Source organism: Cetorhinus maximus, chromosome 2 (genome assembly GCF_964194155.1).
Source record: "Cetorhinus maximus chromosome 2, sCetMax3.hap1.1, whole genome shotgun sequence".
Classification (NCBI taxonomy): domain Eukaryota; kingdom Metazoa; phylum Chordata; class Chondrichthyes; order Lamniformes; family Cetorhinidae; genus Cetorhinus; species Cetorhinus maximus.
In genome coordinates, this window is record NC_135880.1 from 176919989 (window position 1) to 176940564 (window position 20576).

Genomic DNA, 20576 nt, shown 5'->3' on the forward strand with positions numbered 1-20576 from the left:
GGAAGGCAAAGTGTTTAATCTTCAGCGACTTTTAAAAAGCGACTTTTCCACGGATTTTTTTTTTGGAGCAGGAATCAGGCCTCAAACATTGGCCATTTAGGCCACGCCCACTGTTAAAAGACATGAGGAAAGTTTGAACATGATGGGGGTGGCCCGAAAGAAGTATTTAAGATTGAGTGGAGTTGATAGGGTAAACGTAGGGAAGATTTTTCCACTTGTGGAACATGGGGTTATAAGTATAAGAGAGTCACTAATAAATCCAATCAGGAATTCAGGAGAAACTTCTTTACCCAGAGAGTGGTGAGAATGTGGAACTCGCTACCACAGGGAGTGGTTGAGGTGAATAGTATAGATGCATTTAAGGGGAAGCTGCATAAACACATGAAGGAGAAAGGAATAGAAGGATATGCTGATAGGGTGAGATGAAGAGGGGTGGATGAAGACTCATGTGGAGCGTGAACGCCAGCGTGTGCCGAATAGCCTGTTTCTGTGCTGTAAATTCTGTTTAGTACAATGTAGTGTAGATTCATAATTTGGATGCAATTCTCATGCTTAGTCAGGCCCAGAATGGTTAAAATCTGATTCTCAGGAAAACACTCTCTATCAGTGTAAGTTTTCCTTTGTAAACACACATCCTTAGTCTGTCTCCAAGGAAAGGTGATGAATTAATGGCCATTAGCACGAATTAGTGCCAAATATGAGGTAAGGTTAATGAGGCTGCCAACACAATGGAAAAACGACTGACATTGGCCATACTCAATTTAGATGTAATCTTTACCAGCTGTAATACTTCATTTCATTCTCTCAGCTAAGGACACAAACAACGTTTTCTCGGCCTCTCCCCATTATTTATAAAGGATAGTATTATTTTCAGAGTGAATATTGACTGTGTCAGCCAATCAGTGGAGGTGGGGGAGGAGCCAGATGTCTCTGACTCATGACCCAACCAAGAGCAAACTGAGTCTCTGACTCACGACCCAAACTACAGTAAACTGAGCCTCTGACTCACGACCCAAACTACAGTAAACTGAGTCTCTGACTCATGAACAAACTACAGTAAACTGAGTCTCTGACTCATGATCAAACTACAGTAAACTGAGTCTCTGCCTCACGATCAAACTACAGTAAACTGAGTCTCTGACTCACAACCCAAACTACAGTAAACTGAGTCTCTGACTCATGATCAAACTACAGTAAACTGAGTCTCTGCCTCACGATCAAACTACAGTAAACTGAGTGTCTGACTCACAACCCAAACTACAACAAACTGAGGGGAGAATCTTTGGTTCAGTGAGTGGGTGTGGGGCCCAGTCGCCAAGGCATAAAATTATTCGGGGTGATGTTGGGCATGCGTCACAATGTCACCGCGCGTCATTTAGATTTTCAGTTCGGTGGCTGTGCAGCCTAGCCAGCTGCGCGCCCACTGAACTGTCAAAGGCCTATTCAGGCCATTTAACTAACAATTAAAATAATTAATGGAGCTGCTCGTCCAGCCTTAAGGTTGACGGGCAGGCGAAGAGCCCAGGTGGCCTTCGCATTTTTCCTGGAACCTCATCCACAGGCGGGATGAGGTTTCATGAATGATTTTAAATGTTTTCAAAATTTTTCATTGAAATTAATGCACATGTCCCAGATCATGTGACTGTTTCACATGAGGAGACACGTCATAAAAATTTTTTCAACACTTTATCGAACTGTTAAAAACTAAAACTAATGCCTCTGACTCATGACCCAAACAACAACAACACAAGTCACGTGCTAAAAGCAGCATTATGCCTTCAGTACAGTGATGGGGGATAGTCGCATAATAGAAATGACATGTGTAAAATCAATCGCAGGGGCTTACAGCAATGCAGTCTCCAGACATGATGGGTGGGGTATAATTACCCCACCATCTCCATTCAGGCAGGGATTTGTGCTCTTACTATATGCAGCCAATATATTGCCCTTCTTCAGGATTTTTCCATTGTTAAATGTCAACAAGGTTCTCTGACAATCTCTTCACAGGCCTGTGCTTACACTGCTTTTCAGATGGCACCTGTTCTCCCCCTTTACCCTCCCAGCAGTGTGGGGTAGTACCTGTACCAGGGGTCTCCAGCCAGTTGTCGAGTTCTGGCAGGGAGCTGGGTCAGACCTCATGCTGTACATACAGTGGGTTCCTGCTGGGATTCTCACTGAAGAGAGGGAGGTCAAAGTTGCTTCAGAGACTAAAAGCCTCAGTGCTGTTGGGGAGGGAGCACCTCCAAAATGATGGTAAGCGGGGAAGACAGGAAGGAAAAAGGCCAGAGGTGCAGCTTCCAACACAGAGCCTCTACTCACACCCAGCCAACGCATATTACACTCTGCCCTCGCCAGCTGTTATTTGTATGTGATAGGCTGTTTGGAATAGTCCACTGTGGTCTCAATAGGGAGCAGTGGTGAGCCTCACTTCCTGCCTTGTCCAAAAATCTTTCCAGTCATGCCACCCAAATTCAGACAAGATTGGCAGTATTTGACTCCCTGCTCCGGGCCAGCATCCAACTCTCTGGCTCGGTCCAGCACTCGACTGCATGCTCCAGGCCGATGACGTATCCTGTTGTTCATTCTTTAATGGATTTCCCTATTAAAGGGCTGTGTGCTAAGGGCCGATTTATAAATGCAGGCTGCTGTCATGGACGCTCACCATCAGTAGGAAATACCAGGCATGGCTATGTTGTCAGATTTGCTCTCTCTTGTGGATGAAAACTGACGAGTGTGTTTTTAATTTACCAAAATGTCCACGCAGCGCGTGAGTGTCCTAGCGTGGAGAGTCTAGTCATAATGCTCATCAATATACTCCACTTGGGAAAATAGTTAAAACAAAACAGGGAGGCACGTATTCCTACTTTAATAGCATTGCTGACTTACCAATGATGTCAAGTGTAGCAGTGGCTTTTGCTGTTGTACTTCTCTCATTGTGCTTGTTTGTGGTCAAACAGGTGAAAAGCGAAGGCCTGGTAACATGCACACGCAGTCTAGACTCCATCAACTCCCCCTTAATGTGATTCTCCATCAAGACCCTGGGGACCTGGAGAAAACACAAAGGAAAAACCAGATTTACACAATACATTTTGCCCAAAAAAAACACTAGGTTGAGAAGCTGGATGCAGAAGTGTTTACAAACTACTTGAAACTTACTGATGGAGCCATTCCCTGGAAAACAGGGCAAGAGCTTTAGAAAAACTTAACTGAGGTAAAATATACATGAGGTGATTTTTTTTCTTAATGAGAAGGAGCGTGACTAAGAGTGAAAATACCAGGGTTCTGAATATTCATCGGAGCTTTCATTTTGTGATTTAGGATTTTAGAAATGTTTTAAACAGGGAGAGTGAGAGAATTATCTCCACCTCTGCTGAGATCGACACTAATCACATGCTCCTGGGACATTTTAAGTACTAACAGCACCAGACAGTTAGAAAGAGCAAGTAAGAAAGAGCTTACTGGAGAGAAAGGTAATTGTTCATTTTTATCCTTCCTTCATCCTGTTTTTTTTTATTTCTTAAAAAAAAACTGGCAGATTTTTGAAAGTTAGCAAAGCCCCTTTGAGGGAAACGGATAAGGGAAAGAGGGGGAATCTTATTTCAGCCTCTTGGTACTAACCCTTGGGGAGAAGTGAGTGGGACTCTGAGGAATAGATGGAAGGTTAAGAATGACTGAGCAACAGTGGAGCATGGGGTAGAAGGAGGATATGGGATTGTTCAAAGGGGAAGATTTGGAGAAAGAGGTGATGGATGTGAAGGATTGGTTGGTGTAGTGTATTGAAAATTGCAATGTGCATTTGTCCACTTGAAGCTATCATACACACACATGTACCAGCAGAAGGAGTCTGCTAGGAAGAGATAATAATGGATCCATGTTTAACAGTTCATGCAGTTATAATTCTAAATGTCTCGGGCTGAATATATAACTGCTTCTGTTCTAAGAACTTCACAGTAGGAGGGGTCAGTGAAGGTGAAAGGTCACGGGACATAAAAGTGCAAGTACAAGTGATTGAGGGAGTGAATGGGAAGGCCATTTTCTTCCCGTACAACTCCCAACCCAATGGAGTTGGTGGCTTCTGTGTTCACAGAAGGAATCGACGGAGAAAGAAGCAAGAAGAAGCATTAGGGGGAGGGAACAGTAGTAAGACAGAAGAGAAGGAAACAGAAAGAATCATCAACACAAAGACACCAGAGAAAGGGAAGAGAATGTCCAAAGTTGCCAATGTATCAAATATAACAGCATGGAGGGTTAATTATGTTAAACATGCCCATGGAAGGAGAGAAGTGTAGATATACCAGAATGATATCTGGACTGCAAAGGTTAAATTACAAGGAGAGGTTGAACAAACTAGGATTGTATTCCCTGGAATTCAGAAGTTTAAGGGTTATTTGATCAAATTTTTCAAGATATTAAGTGGAACTGATTGGGGTTTGCGGACGGTGGGTGGGGCTGGTTGCAGTAACAGAGAGAAAGTATTTCCACTGGTTGAGAAGGACTAAGAACTAAAGCTAGACTTTTCAGGCGTGAAATTAGGAAACACTTATACAAACAAAAGGAAAAGGAAAGATTTACTATATAGTGCTTTATGTGATCATTAGGCATCTCAAAGCACTTTATAGCCAATGAAGTACTTTCAAAGTGTTGTAATGTAGGAAATAAAGGATGGTAGAAGTTTGGAAATCTTTTTCACAAATGGCTGGGTCTGTTATTAATTTTAAATCTGAGATTGATAGTAAAATTTGTAAATCAAGCTAAAATTGCATGTTCCAGGGTACTTTTGCCAAGGCGGGATCCATCGACTCAGAAGATTCCCTGACTTGAGCTATCCATCTCGGTAGCCAGAATCCCGCCATCCTTCTCTGCTTTTCAAATTGCTGTTTACCACTCGCCTGAAATTTAACTCTGGGAGGAGCTGTGTGAGACCCCAGGAAGATTTAAACTCCCAGGCTTCAACTGGATAGGCCCCATTGCAACCCTGCACACCACCCTCTCGAGGGCAATCCAGGATGGGCCCAGTCCCACCCAGCCAGCGATGCTGACGTCCCATCGAAGAATTTGTTTAAAAAGCTGCCTGGGATAGAGTGAGCAAGCTGGAGAAGAATGGGGGCCAGAGGAAAGGCCATTGCCTGGTATTGAAGGAGCAATTCCTCCATGCTCAGTTAAGTGGTTGGGAGGGGCAGCAGCTCAGCAATTACTCACGGAATGGGGATGGGGGAGAAGATTTCAACTTTCCTAGTGAGGCTCAGTGGATCACTCCTAGTGGGGCCTGGGAATCAATGAAGATACTATGGTTTTCCCCTGACCCTGCCTACATCCCATGTCTCTCCCCTAGGCCAGACCCACCCCAATTTTTGAATTGACATCCATTTGTTTTACACTGAGAAATGGATAACTAGCAGTTGAAAATTGCCCCTCTCTTGCCTGTGTATGCAACATCATGGGGGGATTGACTAACGTTGCAGACTTTAAAACTAGATATGATGGTGGTGGTGTTAGTGTGTTGCTGTTCACTCAGGGAGTGCGAGTTGCTGTGGCGATCTGCACTTTTACACTCATGTTGTAGTTTAGAGCTGTGCACAGTGATGGTAGCGGCTTCAACACCTTCAATCACATGGCTGACCAGGAATCTCTGCCGCTCTTACCGCCTGCCATACCGATGTGTGTTGGAGAGATTTGCCACGTTTTGAACACACCTTCCTCCGCCATCAGGTCCTGGAGAGAGACTCGAACCCAGAGCTTCTGGCTCAGAGGCAGGGACGCTTCCCCCTACGCCAAAAGACCTCCACTCAAAAACCAGATATAGAATCACACAAAGGTACAAGGCAGGAAGAAGCGATTTGACCCGTCAGGTCTGAGCCAGTTCTTTCAAAGTGCAATCCCAGTTATTCCCATTCCCCTGCTCTTTCCCCATATTCATACAATTTTTTTTCCATCAAGTATCTATCCAATCCCCTTTTGAAAGCTGCTGTTATATCTGTATCCACCTTCCTATATAACTCCCCACTGCAAAAATCTCAATGACAATGCATAATGTTAAAACAACTGTTACGTCCAAGACATTCTGTGCAGTGCTCCCTTGTTCTCATTCTCTGCCTGATGCATGAACACAACGCTAGCTTCCTTAACGGGTTAATGCAATTGAGAATCACGAGCATTTTTTTGGACATGGACATCGTTTGCAAGGCCGGCAGTTGTTACCCATCCCTAATTGCCCTTTGGAGCAGTTAAGAGTCGACCACTTTGACATGTAGGCTAGACTGGGTAAGGACAGCAGATTTCCTTCCCTAAAGGACATTAGTGAACCAGATGGGTCTTTATGACAATTGATAGTTTCACAGTCACCATTACTCAGACTAGCTTTCAATTCCAGATTTTATTAATTGAACTTAAATTCCATTCGCTGCAGTGGTGGGATTTGAACCCGTGCCCCCTAGAGCATTAGCCTGGGGCTCTGCGATTACTAGTCCGGTGACTTTATCAATATGCCACTGTCTCCCAATTTCACAGTTGTCTAATCGAAAAACGTATGAAACACACTCACAGCTTTTCCGTTCTCCAACCACTTGATTGTAGGAATAGGGAAGCCTGTGGCTGTGCATTCTAGATTCACCTCAGAACCAAAGCTGACATTCTGCGATGTAGGAGCCTTCACAATTCTGGCAGGGACTAGGAAGAAACAAAAGAGACATAGAGAATACCACTAGCATTAAAAAATCTGTCACTCAAGCAATGACTTTTACCACCTCATTATTCTGGAGAGTGCTTAATTTTATTACGTTTTTGTCTTTATGAAAGAAAGAACTTGCATTTATATAGCACCTTTCACAACCTCAGGATGCCCTGCAGTACTTTTTAAGGGTAGCTACTTTTGTAACGTAGGAAACACAGCAGCCAATTTGTGCACAACCAGCTCCCTCAAACAGCAATGTGATAATGAACTGATAATGTGTTTTTTTATATATAAAACAGAAAATGCTGGCAAAACTCAGCACGTCTGGCAACATCTGTGGAGAGAGAAACAGAGTTAACGTTTCATGTCCAATATGACACTTCTTTAGAGCATTGGCGTAAAAGACATGTTGGACTCAAAATGTTAACTCTGTTTCTCCCTCCACAGATGCTCCCAGACCCTCCGAGTTTTTCCAGCACTTTCTGTTTTATTTTAGATCTCCAGCAACTGCAATATTTTGCTTTTACTGTTTTTTTGATGTTGGTTGAGGGATAAATATTGACCAGGACACATTCCCCTGCTCTTTGTTGGAACAGTGGTATGGGATCTTTAACATCCACCTGAGAGGGCAGACAGGGTCTTGGTTTAATGTTTCATCGGAAAGACAGCACCTCTGACAGTGCAGCACTCCCTCAATACTGCACTAGGAGCCTTGATTTTTGTGTTCAAGTCTCTACAGTGGGACTTGGACCCACAAAGTTCTGACATAGACGTGAGAGTGATGCCCAGTGAGCCACAGCTGCCACCCTTTAATAAACTCAAACCGCTTACAGTTGTATTTGGGGTATTTTTAGTTCTTACTTTCATATATCATTCCCCTGTCTACTTTAGTGGAGACATTGGGCTGGATTTTAACGTTCTCAACGGGGTGAGGAAGGTGGAGCTGAAAGTGAGTGGTCCACTTGTTCCCACCCCTGCCATTGAAGCAAGCGTCGGACAGCCAATCAGTGGCTGTCCAGCTGGAAGGCGGCCAATTAGAGGAGCAAAGGGGTGACTCCACACCCAATCGGGAATCTAGGCCGGGACGTCATTGACCTCAGAAGGGTTATGCCGCAAACAGGAAGTTGGTCATATCTAGAAATTTAAAGGGCCCCCTGCTCTCTCAATCTATCTTTATTTTTTATTGACGGCTCAAAAAAGTCAAAAAATTAACCCAAAAACATACAGACGCCTCCAACTTCACCAGCAGAATCTTCTACATTCAGACACGGTCCCGGTGGTGGGCTTTTTTTTCCACCCTTGTGCCACCTCGGCATGCCTGGCGTAAAACACTCCCAAACTTTATTCCATCCAATGCCCAAAAAATGCAGTGAGCAACAAAAAAAAATCCCCCCCACACAATTGGCTTTTTAACAAGCTCAATAGCTTGCTAATTGTTTATTTAAAAATGGCGGGCGAGCTTCCGATTTAAGTGCCTGCTCACCTTGCGTAACATCGGAGACTGGCGTGATGATGTGTATTTCAGACGTGACGTCATAGTGGCGTATTTTACGTTTGAGTGGGGGTGGGGGGGGTTGAGGGGGGCGGATGGTGTGGCCCACCCGATTTGCAGTAGTAAAATCCAGCTCACTGATTCTTTCATTAAAACAGTAGTTAGTGTAATTTCACAGGATCTCACTAAATGTCTGAATGGGAATATCAACCCTTCATTCTATGGCTAATTATTTTGTTGTGGGAAATGTGACTATATTTTAAGGGCCTATATGGCGCTGTAGCAAATGTCATTCTCAGCCACATTATCAGGTTTCCTAATCTGATTGCTAAATGTTCCTAATCAAATGGAACCCAAGTCTGTGTCATGGGTAGGCAGGCACTTGCATGTTTTTTTTATTTTTATTCTTTCATGGGATGTGGGCATCACTGGCCAGGCCAGAATTTCTTGCCATCCCTAATTGCCCTTGAGAAGGTGGTGGTGAGCTGCCTTTCTTGAATCACTGCAGTTCACATAGTGTCAGTACATCCACAGTACTGTCAGGGAGGGAGTTCTAGGATTTTGACCCAACAACAGTGAAGGAACGGCGATATATTTCCAAGTCAGGATGGTGTGTGACCTGGAGGAGAACTTCCAGGTGGTAAAGTTTCCATGCGGCTGCTGCCCTTGTCCTTCTAGGTGGTAGAGGTCGTGGGTTTGGAAGGTTGGAAGGTGCTGTTAAAGGGGCCTTGGTGAGTTGCTGTAGTGCATCTTGTAGATGGTACACACTGCTGTCACTGTGCGTCATTGGTGGATGTTGAAGGTTGCGGATGTGGTGCCAATCCAGCGGGCTGCTTTGTCCTGGATGGTGTCGAGCTTCTTGAGTGTTGTTGGAGCTGCACTCATCCAGGCAAGTGGAATAAGTGAGCCTACATACTGCATCCCTTAACTCCAGCATTCTGAAGAATTACGTTTTTAAACTATTTTTTCACCTGTAGCTGACTGATTTAACCCTGTGTGCCAGCAGTTGGAAAAATCATTAGAAGGGATTGAATAGCTGGCACAAATAGATCTTCGCTTAGCTCCACATGCACGTGCCCCTCACCTGGCAATGTAAAAGAGTTTCTGTATGACTTTAATAAATAGAGTGGAGCTCCCTCATGATGTCTAAAGTATGAATAAGCACAATACTATCTTCCTTAAAGGGTAATCACAATTAAGAACCCCAAACTTTTAATGGTCAACTGCTCGTCAAATAGTAAAATGTATGAAGCACTCTCACTGCCCTCCAATCGCTTGATAATGGGACTCTGTACTGGCAGTCACTTTAAACTGGGCAGGTTATGGTAGATTGTGTGCAACTGGTAGTGTTAGTTGGCCATTCAGAGGGGCCAAAGGGCTGGTTGTCTTATACTAAATGCCATTCTGAGAGGGCGAGGGGATGGTGAGGGCTGTGGTTTGGGGGAGGGATATTTAGTTGCACAATGGGCTACAGACACCATCCACCTCGAAGTTCAAATCTGACAGGATAAAGCTCTTCCCTGTCTGCAGGCTTAGAGGTTTGTTTGGGAAGAATTTGGACAATCTGAACCTAGTTGTGAGGCTGGGGATTACAGAGATGGTGACACCGTGAAGTGGCTTTCTGGCTAAATATGTTAATATTCATAGAATTATAAAAACATAAGAGTGCAGAAGGAGGTCATTCATCCCGTCATGTTTGTGTTGGCTCTTTGAATGAGCAGCTGTGCTAAGTCACACAACCCAACCTATTGTCCATTATCCTGTAAGTCCCTCATCCTCAAGTTCAATTCCCTGTTGAAATTGTTTATAGAATCGGCCTCCACCACCTTTTCAGGCTGAGCGTTCCAAATCCTGAGAACTCACGAGTAGAAAGAAATTTCTGCATCTCCTCTCTAGATCTTTTGCCAATGATTTTAATCTATGACTTCTGGAGGTGGATGAACACGATAGAGGGAATAGATCTTTGCTCTGTATTCAAATTTGCAGGAAGGAGTCCCTTACTACTCAAGAATTTAAGGTTCAAGAATTCTTACGCTGCCTCTTAAACCATTCATTAAAATAAAAGGAATTTACAGCACGGAGGGCAGCCATTCAGCCCATAGTGTCCGTGCTAGCCAACAAGTAGCCAGCCACCTTCATCCCACTTTCCAGTTCTTGGTCCATAGCCTTGTAGGTTGCGGTATTTCAAATGCATCTCTAAGTACTTTTTAAACATTATGAGAGTTTCTGCCTCTACCACCCTGTCAGGAAGTGAGTTCCAGATCCTGATCACCCTCTGAGTGAAAAGATTTCCCCTTGAATCCCCTCTAAACCTCCAACCTCTTAAGTTAAATCTATACCCCCCTTGTTATGGACCCCTCAACCAAAGAGAATAAGTTTTCCCTGTCCACTCTAAATAGAACCCCCAGAATTTTATACACTTTAATTTGGTCTCAGCCTTGGAATCTTCCACTCTCAGCCTCCACTGTCCCAAAGAAAACAACCCTTGCCTATCCAAACATTCCTCAGAATTAAAATTCTCCAGTCCAGGCAACATTCACTCTTTCCCAGAATCTCCAGACTGTGCAACTCATTACTTCTCTGTCTTTTTGTCCCCTTTTAATCTTCATGGGTTCAAATCCCAAAGCTTAGCATCAACGAGCCACTACTTGTTCATTTATCTACTTTTTCTTGTACTCTTTCCAACTTTGGCAATGTCCTGCACTGAGGGGCTTACCCTTCATCTGGGCTTTTCAATAAACTGACAAAAATACTTGATCCAAGGTTTGGGTTTCGCACATGACCCAGGATCATCCTGACATGAAGGGTGAACTTGACTTTGAACCAGCAGTTTTGAAGGGTGTGGATGTCGGATGGAATAGACATAATCAAAGTGAAATAAACAAAATGTCCTTTGGCACCCCCTTTGGATTACATCATAAACATTCCTCATGCAAATCAGATATTGTTTCTGCTTAAGTTGCAGTCCTTAAAAGTTCAAGCTTTGTTTTGTACTTTGGAACAGCAACAACATAGTTTCAGTCCCAACAATCCACAAAATCTTCACTGCACCGTCTCCCAAGGGCCAAGTACTTGAGGCACTGCTGCTTATCTGCCACTGAAACAATGACAAACTCAAGATACATTTGTTTCCATTGTTTTCCGTTCCTCCCTTGTTTGTCTCCCTCTGTCATTCCGAGAGAGCCTGAGCATTCATTCCACTCCTGGGCGCCCGCCATTGCTCCTACTGACCTGGCCGGTCCTCCCAATGGTCTCTCCCTCCATTTATTTATCTTCTCTTCTCCCATTCCAACTTTGAGGGTGTCCTGTGCGAAGGGAGCTGCCCTTTATTTGGAGATTTACTGGTTTCTGCTGTGCATCTCAGAATTCCCTGGTAACAGTGTGTAAGGAGCATGTGGGAATTATAAAAAGATTGTCCATCGCCGTCTATAATTAAATGGATGAACTTTGATCTGTTTGACTTGCATTGAACTTTCTCCTCCCATTTCCTGAGGGCACTGACTCATGCTGCTATATATTTCCAAATGGTTCGTGGTATTTTACTGAAAAAGTCCCTGTGGGAAGCTAGACAGGTAGTGGAAGCCTTTAAAACAAAGAGTGAGAGCATTGTAGCTTGAGCCAACTCTCTCCCAATGTCAACATATGTACATTGGCAGTGATGAAGAGTCCCAACCCTAGTAGATTTTGCACTATCCCTAGCTTGTGGACACAGAGGCCAGTTTTAGGGTCTTGCAAACTTTCTGAACTGAGACTAGCCAATTTAACACTGTAATTTAAGACTGTACCAGAGTCCTTCTGGCTCTCTACTTCTCACAAACATAGAGAGTGGCACATTTAGCAACTGACCCATTGATGGGAATGAGTGATTAATCTCCAACCTGTGACCAGCCTAGGAGAGAATTTGGAAAACTGAAGTCTGAGGTGCTAATGCAATTTGCTCCTTGGTGATTTCTTATGTTTGGTAGATGGAACACCAGCTGAAGATAGATGCCAGGTTTCCTATTGTTTGACCGTACGTTTGGGGGAAAAAATATCTAGCGGATATCATCCAGCCCAATTTATTTCAATGTTCCTAATTCTTTCCAAAAGACTTATCCTCCTCTATTTTAACATTAACAACTGTATTGCTACCAGCAATGTTTAATACTGTTAGTTGCCCATCATCAAGAATGAAGACTGATGCAAAGTACTTGGTTAGTATCTCTGCTATTGCCAAGTCTTGTGTCTAATGTTAAGAATAAAAAGGGGTTCAGTTATTCCCTGTGGAGAAGGGAGGTATGGATTGATTTCAGCCCTAGGAACTGAGTTTGTAAATACATGGGTTCATGAAACTGATGTCTCAGTTTTGATCCTTATTATACTAGGCAACGGGTGAAGTTTGAGCTTTACTTGGAGAATGTTGACATTGACACATCTTTGGACTGACAGATCCCACATGTGCTGAGTATTGGATGTAGACTTGGATTTATAGCCCTTTGGAATTGTCTTGGAATCTCCAGCAAGTGAAAGATTGATGCTATGAAGCATTAATTAAAAAAAGCAGCATTTTCAATTTTCTAAGAATGCTTTCATTTTTTTCATTATAAAGATATTGGACATGGGCAAAAAGGGATGTCAAGAATCATCCAATCAGGTAGTCAAACGTCTGCTTGCTTTCCAATTGGCCACGAGAAAGCAGGGTGCCGCAGGATTGGATGTGTCGGGCAACCAATGGAGTGTGAGGGTGAAGCAATTAGAGACCCGAGGTCATGTGGTGAAATCTCCAGGAATACATCGAACAAGAGTTGGCAACCCTAACACGTACTCCCCCACTGCCAGGGAGTTTATATCTTCACTCCGGCAGGTCACTATGGATATGCGGATTCATTGCCTGACATTGGCTCAAGTGTCAGATAGCACTTAGTCATAGTCAGGCAAGCAATGAATGACAGTAAGTGCACAAGTACTGCACATCTGGGTGAACAGTGGTGGGACACAGAAAACAGCAGAGTACAGCCCTATGTGGATTCACCAATAGGTTTTCACCAACTCACATGGAAGAGCTTAAATTGGTCCTTTTCCAAATACCCTATAATAATCCAACCCGGTTTACTTCAGATCTGAATCTGATTGAGAATCTGACTGTGGTCAAAGCTTGATTGTTCCATCTGAACTATTCAGACTTTTAAAGCATTAATTCATGGAAGGCACCCTCCCTGCCCCACCACAAACTTCATCTGCTACCTAATCCATTCCCCCCGTGACCATTATTCCAGGCTGAACTATTTGCAACCTCGGCTTCTTGTTTGACTCCAAGTTAACCTTTTGAACCATATTCTCTCCACCACCTGCTTATGTTGCTATCTCAGCCCCATCTTCTCCTGGGATCTTCATTTCCATCTTTGATGTAGATGGACTTGATTGCTCTAGTGCACTACTGCTGGCTGCTTCCCACCATCATCCTCAGTAAGCTTCAGCTCATCCAAAATTATGCTGCTCATATCTTTCTATCCACATTGACTGAATATGTCAAATTTAAAATCATCATCCTCGGGTTTAAATTCCTCTGTTGCCTTGTTTGTCCCCATCTCCCTAAACTCTTCCATCCTTACAAGCCTCCCTCTCCAACTCTTGTGTACCTCTGCATCATCTCCTCCCTTTTGCTCCTTCATTGGTGGCTTAGATCCCACTCTCTGCAATTCCCCCCTGAACCCCCAGTACAGTGCTAGTTCCCTGTTGCTTTCTCCATGGCAATGGCTCAGTCAGGGTTGACTTGCCAACCAATCAGCTTCCTTTTCTCCTATGGTATAAGTTATTGTTCCCTTTGAAATTTGGCATTCTTGCGTTTGTCCTGATGCGTGCAAGACGAAAAGCTTTAACAGCATGTCTCTCTATTCAGCAATAAATCCAAGTTGTTGTTTTCTCCTGCTGTTCCCCTTAACCCCCCATTCTGTTCCTGCAATGCAACTGTGGTGGGCATTACACAGTATGATTAACACGTTCTATTCCTTGAAAAGATAAAATGAGCACCCTTTCTTTTTATTTCTGTTAAATGTTCTCAACCTACTATTAAGTCAACAAAGACATCATTTTAAATATCCCCCCAAACCCATTGTTTCCACAAGACTACGGTCTGAGCAGGGGACCTTGTAATTTATTTTGTCCCATTGAAAGGAGTATAATTTCAGGCAGCCACATTGCATCTGTAACTATGTATCTGGCGGGTCCTGCCTTCTGTCACTGACATCTAATTAAGCTCATGTGAGTGACCCAAACCGAGAAGCTGATGGTTAGGGTGGTGCAGCATGACACACCCTCATTTATCTGTCCATACTCTGGGAAAATCGTTCATTCCATGGCTAGAATTTAGAACCTTTTATAGTTCACATATTTTTAAGTAAATGTTTCATTTCTGTGTCTATGGAAGTGAAACAGCTGAGGTAAGCCGTCAACCAGAAGCAAATATCTAGGTAACTCCGATGGCAGACACCCAGATATCCCGAGTAATAAGCATATCTTTGATATCAATTATCTCACAAGAGCGGAGAAGGATAAGAGGAGATTTAATAAAAGTGTTCCACATTAATGATGGTTTTGATACAGTAAATACGGACAAACTGTTTTCAGCGGCAGAGGGGTCGGGGGCTGGGGCTGGGGGTCAGGAAGCTGATGGAAGAGTTTAAGTTAATTGGCAAAGGAACCAGAGGAGAAATGAGGAGAATTTATTTTTTACACAGTAAGTTGTTGTGATCTGGAACGCACTGCTTGAAAAAGCGGTGGAAGCAGATTCAATAAAAACTATCAAAAAGAGAATTGAATGTATACTCGAAATGGTAAGACTTGCAGGGCTATGGGGGAAGGACAGGGGAGTGGGACTAATTGGATAGCTCTTTCAAAGAGCCAGCACAGGCTCAATGGGCTGAATGGCGTACGCTGTATCGCTCTATGATTCTCTGATAAACCAGTGCCCCAGTGCGGACACGTGTATGTTCTATACATATTGGATGTGCCTTGAAGCAAATGCTAACATTTACTGTTAAAACACTTCTTTTAATTATTCTTTTTCAAATATTTCTCCACTTCCCTGTTACAGGTTCCGTTCCCACCATCAGAACCCCTGAAAGCTCAGTGATAAATTAGTGACTGTCTAACTGGTGACCAAGTGTATCTGGAGCACTGGGGATGACAACTCAGGAAGGAGATATTGGCCTTGCCAGTGAATCCAGAATGATACTGGGGATAAAAGGGTTAATTATGAGCACAGGTTGTATACACTGTGTTTGTATTCCCATGACTATAGAAGATAATCTAATTGAAGTGAAGATGATTAAAGAATTGGATTGGATAGATAGAGAGAAACTATTTCCTCTGGGGAGGGGAGTCCAGATTCACAGGGGATATCAGGAAGAATATTCTCACATGAAGGGCAGTGGAAATCTGGAACTCGCTCCTCCAAAAAAAAGCTATTGAGGCAATTAAAACAATTCAAAACTGAGATTGATTTTAGTTACGCAAGAGATAGGGAAACTTATAGATCATTCGTGACTGAAGTGAAGGGTGGAACAAGGATGAGGGCTAAATGGCCTCCTCCTGTTCCTATGTCTCCCTCTCTGGTAGCCCCTCGAAGCGAGGAGGACAATTTCATAGAGTGCAGCCTTTTAATAACGGGGAGGCTGCTGTGCTGCAGCTACCACACAGTTCTGGCTGATTAGGAGATTCTCCCACCCTTGCCTCCAGCCATGGGCATGTTGGGAGGATTTACAGGCTGATAATCAACCAAGTTATGAACACACCTTCCATGGTCGTCAAGTCCCAGAGTGGGACTCGAACCCAGAGCTAGGGACCCAGGGTTAGGGACGCTACCCACCTCCCCACAAGACTTCCCATCCTGTTCCTATCAATAAGTTTCCTTGTTGGCAAGTGTGTGTAAAAAACAATAATGGGTAAAGCTATCAGTGGCAGGTATGTCACCATTTCCTGTAATTTTTCAGAGAAATTTCTTCTCTCAGAGGTTCGTTAGTCTTTGGAATTCTCTTCCCCAGACCGCAGTGGAGGCTGGGTCACTGAATATGTTCAAGGCTGAGTTTGACAGATTTTTGATCGATAGGGGAGTCCAGGGTTATGGGGGGTAGACAGGAAAGTGGAGTTGAGGCCACAATCAGATCAGCCTTGATCTTTTCAAATGGTGGAGCAGGCTTGAGGGGCCGAATGGCCTACTCCTGCTCCTAATTCTTGCGTTCACTGTGCTCAGTGAGGGTCTCTCTCTGCTCCAGTGTCCTTCTGGTTTTGCCTTTTCTCATTTATTTGGAACGTCCAATTTTTGGACGATTCTTAGATCTAGAAATGGGAATTTCTTAAAGTGATTGCCCCGGGTGAACAATATCCTAATTCATTTAAGAGGGCTACACACAACATGACATTCTAGTTTTACAAGATACATTTGTAGTGGAGGAGTTGAGGATACCTTTTATGTCTTGCTGAGTTTCATTTCCTTCTATCACCACAAAGAAACAAGAAACACGTTAAAATAAGGAAACCTTCCAGTGTGGCAGAATAAATAGAGATAACAGCTGGCACTAGAATCAATGCTGTTAATCAAACCACAGGAACAATATGCAAGTCTGTAAGTGGAACAATAGATCACACACTCTCGTCTACTATCTTAACAGTAATTCATCTATAACTACAGTGCACACTGGAGATCGGACTGTCGTCTGCTGACACCTGCAAGTGCCAACACTCACAATGGATTTGGGATAGATGCAGAATGTTGGGGGGGGAACTGATGCCCTGGGTTGGTGATGTCAGGGAGCTGCTAGCATGTTGCACAGTTGTTAAAAACCCTTGTGTATATGATATAAAAACAGCAAGTGCTGGAAAATCTCAGTGGGCTGAATTTTCCCCCTGTTGGGAGAGGTTGTGCTGGCGGGAGCGAGCGTGAACCCGATCGGCCCCCCCGATTGGGTGCGCACCGCCATTTTACGTGGGTGGGCCAATCAAGGCCCACCCAGCGTAATGCGCGCCCGGAAGCGCTCCCTGTGTGGGTCGGGCGGGGGAGGTTGCCTGAGTCAGGCCTGCGCTCTTGAGCGCACTGAGCGCATTGAGAGCAATGTTAGCGAGCGTGTGTTAATGATGACCTCGATATTAACCACCACCCACACACCCCCATGATGGGTGGGGTTCAAACCCTAAAAAATTGTTCCCAGTCAGACATTTATGCACTCATCACTTATGCTGTTTCTTTACATCAAGGGGTGGGCTTGGCTGACTTATCTAGGCCCCATCTTGAGAAGGCAGGACCCTTCATTAACGCTTTTAAATCGGGGACTGGAGACCTGATTAAAGTTTAACAGTCACCAGCCGGGTTTTCCCAAGGAGAGAAAGCCCTGGAGAGAAATGGGAGCGGGAATTGTTGTTTTCAGAATACAAGGGCTTTCTCCAGCACTGCTTGTGGGCCAGAAGAAACAAGAGTGCTCCCTCCCGACCCCCCCACCCGACCCCTGCTGCCCCGCCTGGGCCCCTCAAAGAAAGAAAAAAGAAAGACTTGCATTTATGTAGCGCTTTCCACAAACTCCAGATGTCCCAAAGCGCTTTACAACCAAACCTGTGCTTTTAGAAGCGTAGTCACTGTTGTAATGTAGGCAACATGGCAGCGAATTTGTACACAGCAAGCTCCCACAAGCAGTAATGTGCTCATGGCCGGATAATCTGTTTTTTTGTGGTGTTGATTGAAGGATAAATGTTGGCCAAGACACCGGGAAGAATACCTCTGCTCTTCTTTGAAATAGGTGCCGTGGGATCTTTTACATCCACTCAAGCAAGCGGATGGAGCCTCAGTTTAAAGTTTCACCCAAAAGGTGATACTTCCAATAACAGCAGCATTCCCACACAGAGCGACAGCCTCAATTCCTGTGGTCGAGCTCTGGAGCGCGATTTGAACACGAACCTTGTGATTCAGAGGCAAAAGAGCTGCTATCTGAGCAACGCCGAACCTCAAAGAACCAAACACCCTCACTATTGGAGACGCCCCCCGCCCCCCTCTCAAGTCCCAACCTCTGCTCTGCGCAGTGGCCACAGTTGCTGGGGAACATCCCCCTCCCCCGAGGCCCTCCTGCTACTACTTTTCCGGCTGACAGTTGGCCAGTCGATAAATTTTGCCGTCTGCTGGACGGGAAGCAGGACAAGGAAATTATGATGAGGTCCAGCTGTTAAACCCGGCATCTTGGGATCTCCCGTTTCCTCCCCACAAACCCCAACCCCCAACCATACTCCCCTCATCCTTCCCAACTTCCTGTATATCTCGGGGTCAATGATTTGCTCTGCTATATTCAACTGCACCATGAATAGAGCTTGACAAATGACTTCGCTGGGGAATCATTTTCATCACAAAACCCACAGAACTAAAGGTCTGGGAGATAAGGCTAAAAGGTTAGATGTCAAACTCGACTTGCAGACGTTAAAAAGGCACATTTCCCAGTTCATAATGGAGCCGCGATGTGATAGGTGGGGTGGGAAGGGCATTTTCTGTTGAGGTTTTTTAGGCTTGGAGGGAAAGAGGCCAGATTTTGGGTTCTTTTTTTGGTAATGTCAAGGTGTATCACAAGAAAATGTTGGAGATAAGATTAGTTTTGCTTTGGGTTGTAAGCTCGACTGAGTTAGGACTTAACTAAGAGCTGATTATTTATACATTTCTTCAGAACTGATGCCGTATCTTCAGGCTGAATGTTTTTTTTTCTCCAGGGGGGATGGTAATTGTGGTGATAATGTCACTACACGAGTAATCCAGAGATCCAGGCTAAAGGTCTAGTGATGGGGGAGGGAGGCACGGGTTCAAATCCCACTGCAGCTGATGGAATTTAAATTTGATTAATAAAACCTGGAATTGCAAGCTAGTCTCGGTAATGGTGAAAGTCCATCTGGATCCCTGATGCCCTTTAGAGAAGGAAATCTGCCGCCCTTATTGGATTTACATGTGGCTCCAGATCCACAGCAATGTGGTTGACTCTGACATGGCCTCATAAGCCACTCAGTCCAAGGGCAATTAGGGATGGGCATCAAATGCAGGGATGGGCCTTGCCAACGATGCCCACATCCCAGCAAAGAATTTAAAGAAACGAATGTGGGCTGACTAGCGATCTTCTATTTTTATTTCTGAATTAAGAGGTTTGAATTGCTATGGTTCAACTTAAAGCATTTATATAACACACATCATCACCTCAGGATGTTCCCTAAGCACTTTACAGTCAATTAAGTGATGTTGTCATTGTTGTGGGAAACAAAATTAGAAACAATCACCTAGGCTTTGTTCCTTTGATGTGGTTTTTGCTAGAATGGCTATTAGCAAGTTTTTGACTGAATCAAATGGATGTAGACTGATCAAGCACGACCTTCTCCACCAACAGAGGAACACTGGATGTCGGGGATAAGGTAGAGGCCAGAGTTGTGGAATCGCAGGGATCTCGGAGGGGTTGTGGGACTGGAGGAGATTGCAGAGATAGGGAGGGGTGAGGCCGTGGAGGACGTGAGAACAAGGGTGAAAATTTTAAAATCGAGGTTTGGCTGGACCAGGAGGCAATGTCGGTCTGAGGTGTGGAAGGGAATCATACTAGTTGTGGGAGTGTAAAATTGTAAATAAATAAAGTTTAAGGGGATGGGGATAATTAAAAGGGAGTGTCACCTATCCCATCAGTATTGGCTAGATATAAAAATTTTGAAAGCTGCTAGACAGCCTCAAGTGATTTTTTTTTATTCTTAGGCATCGCTGGCAAGGCCAGCATTTGTTGCCTATCCCTAATTACCCTTGAACTGAGTGGCTTGCTAGGCCATTTCAGAGGGCAGTTAAGAGTCAACCACATTGCTGTGGGTCTGGAGTCACATGTAGGCCAGACCGGGTAAGGGTGGCAAATTTCAGAGAGTTGTTACAATGCAGAAGGCCATTCAGCCCTTCATGTCCACACCTTTAGTGAACCAAATTTTTTTTTAACACAGCAATTGATGGTAGTTGTCATGGTCACCAATACTGAGACTAGATTTCAATTCCAGATTTATTAATTAAATTTTAATTCTGCCCATTGCCATGGTGGGATTTGAACCTGTGTCCCCATAGTATTAGCTTGGGCCTTGGGGTTACTAGTCTAGTGACATCACCACTACACCACCACCTCCCCTTTAATCTGCATCCTGCCTTTGCCACACTGAAAATACAGACACCTAAGAGATAGGGATCGGAAACTCAAGGTGTAGGGATGTGGCTGAGCAGCACAGAAGCCAAGCCTCTGCTCGATGGTTGCTGGAGTGGAGATGGTTCTCTAATGAGGCTGTTTAGAGGGTAGTTATCCTCAAAACTGCTCCAAAGCACCAACTTCGTTCATCATCACAGCGTGAATGCAATACAGTGGAGCTATGTGCTCTGTCACAATACTGCCACTGAATTTT

The 20576-nt window shown here is 44.2% G+C and overlaps 1 protein-coding gene across 1 annotated transcript in view; it reads right to left on the bottom strand.

Annotated features, from left to right (window-relative positions):
- The window catches only part of musk (muscle, skeletal, receptor tyrosine kinase), a 148850-nt gene that overhangs the window by 95781 nt on the left and 32493 nt on the right, over positions 1 to 20576 (bottom strand). The window contains exons 6-7 of the mRNA XM_078529184.1: positions 6542 to 6666; positions 2887 to 3046 (exon numbers count right to left, since the gene is read on the bottom strand). Coding sequence (XP_078385310.1) covers positions 2887 to 3046; positions 6542 to 6666 — 285 coding nt within the window. The remainder of the gene's footprint in view (positions 1 to 2886; positions 3047 to 6541; positions 6667 to 20576) is intronic.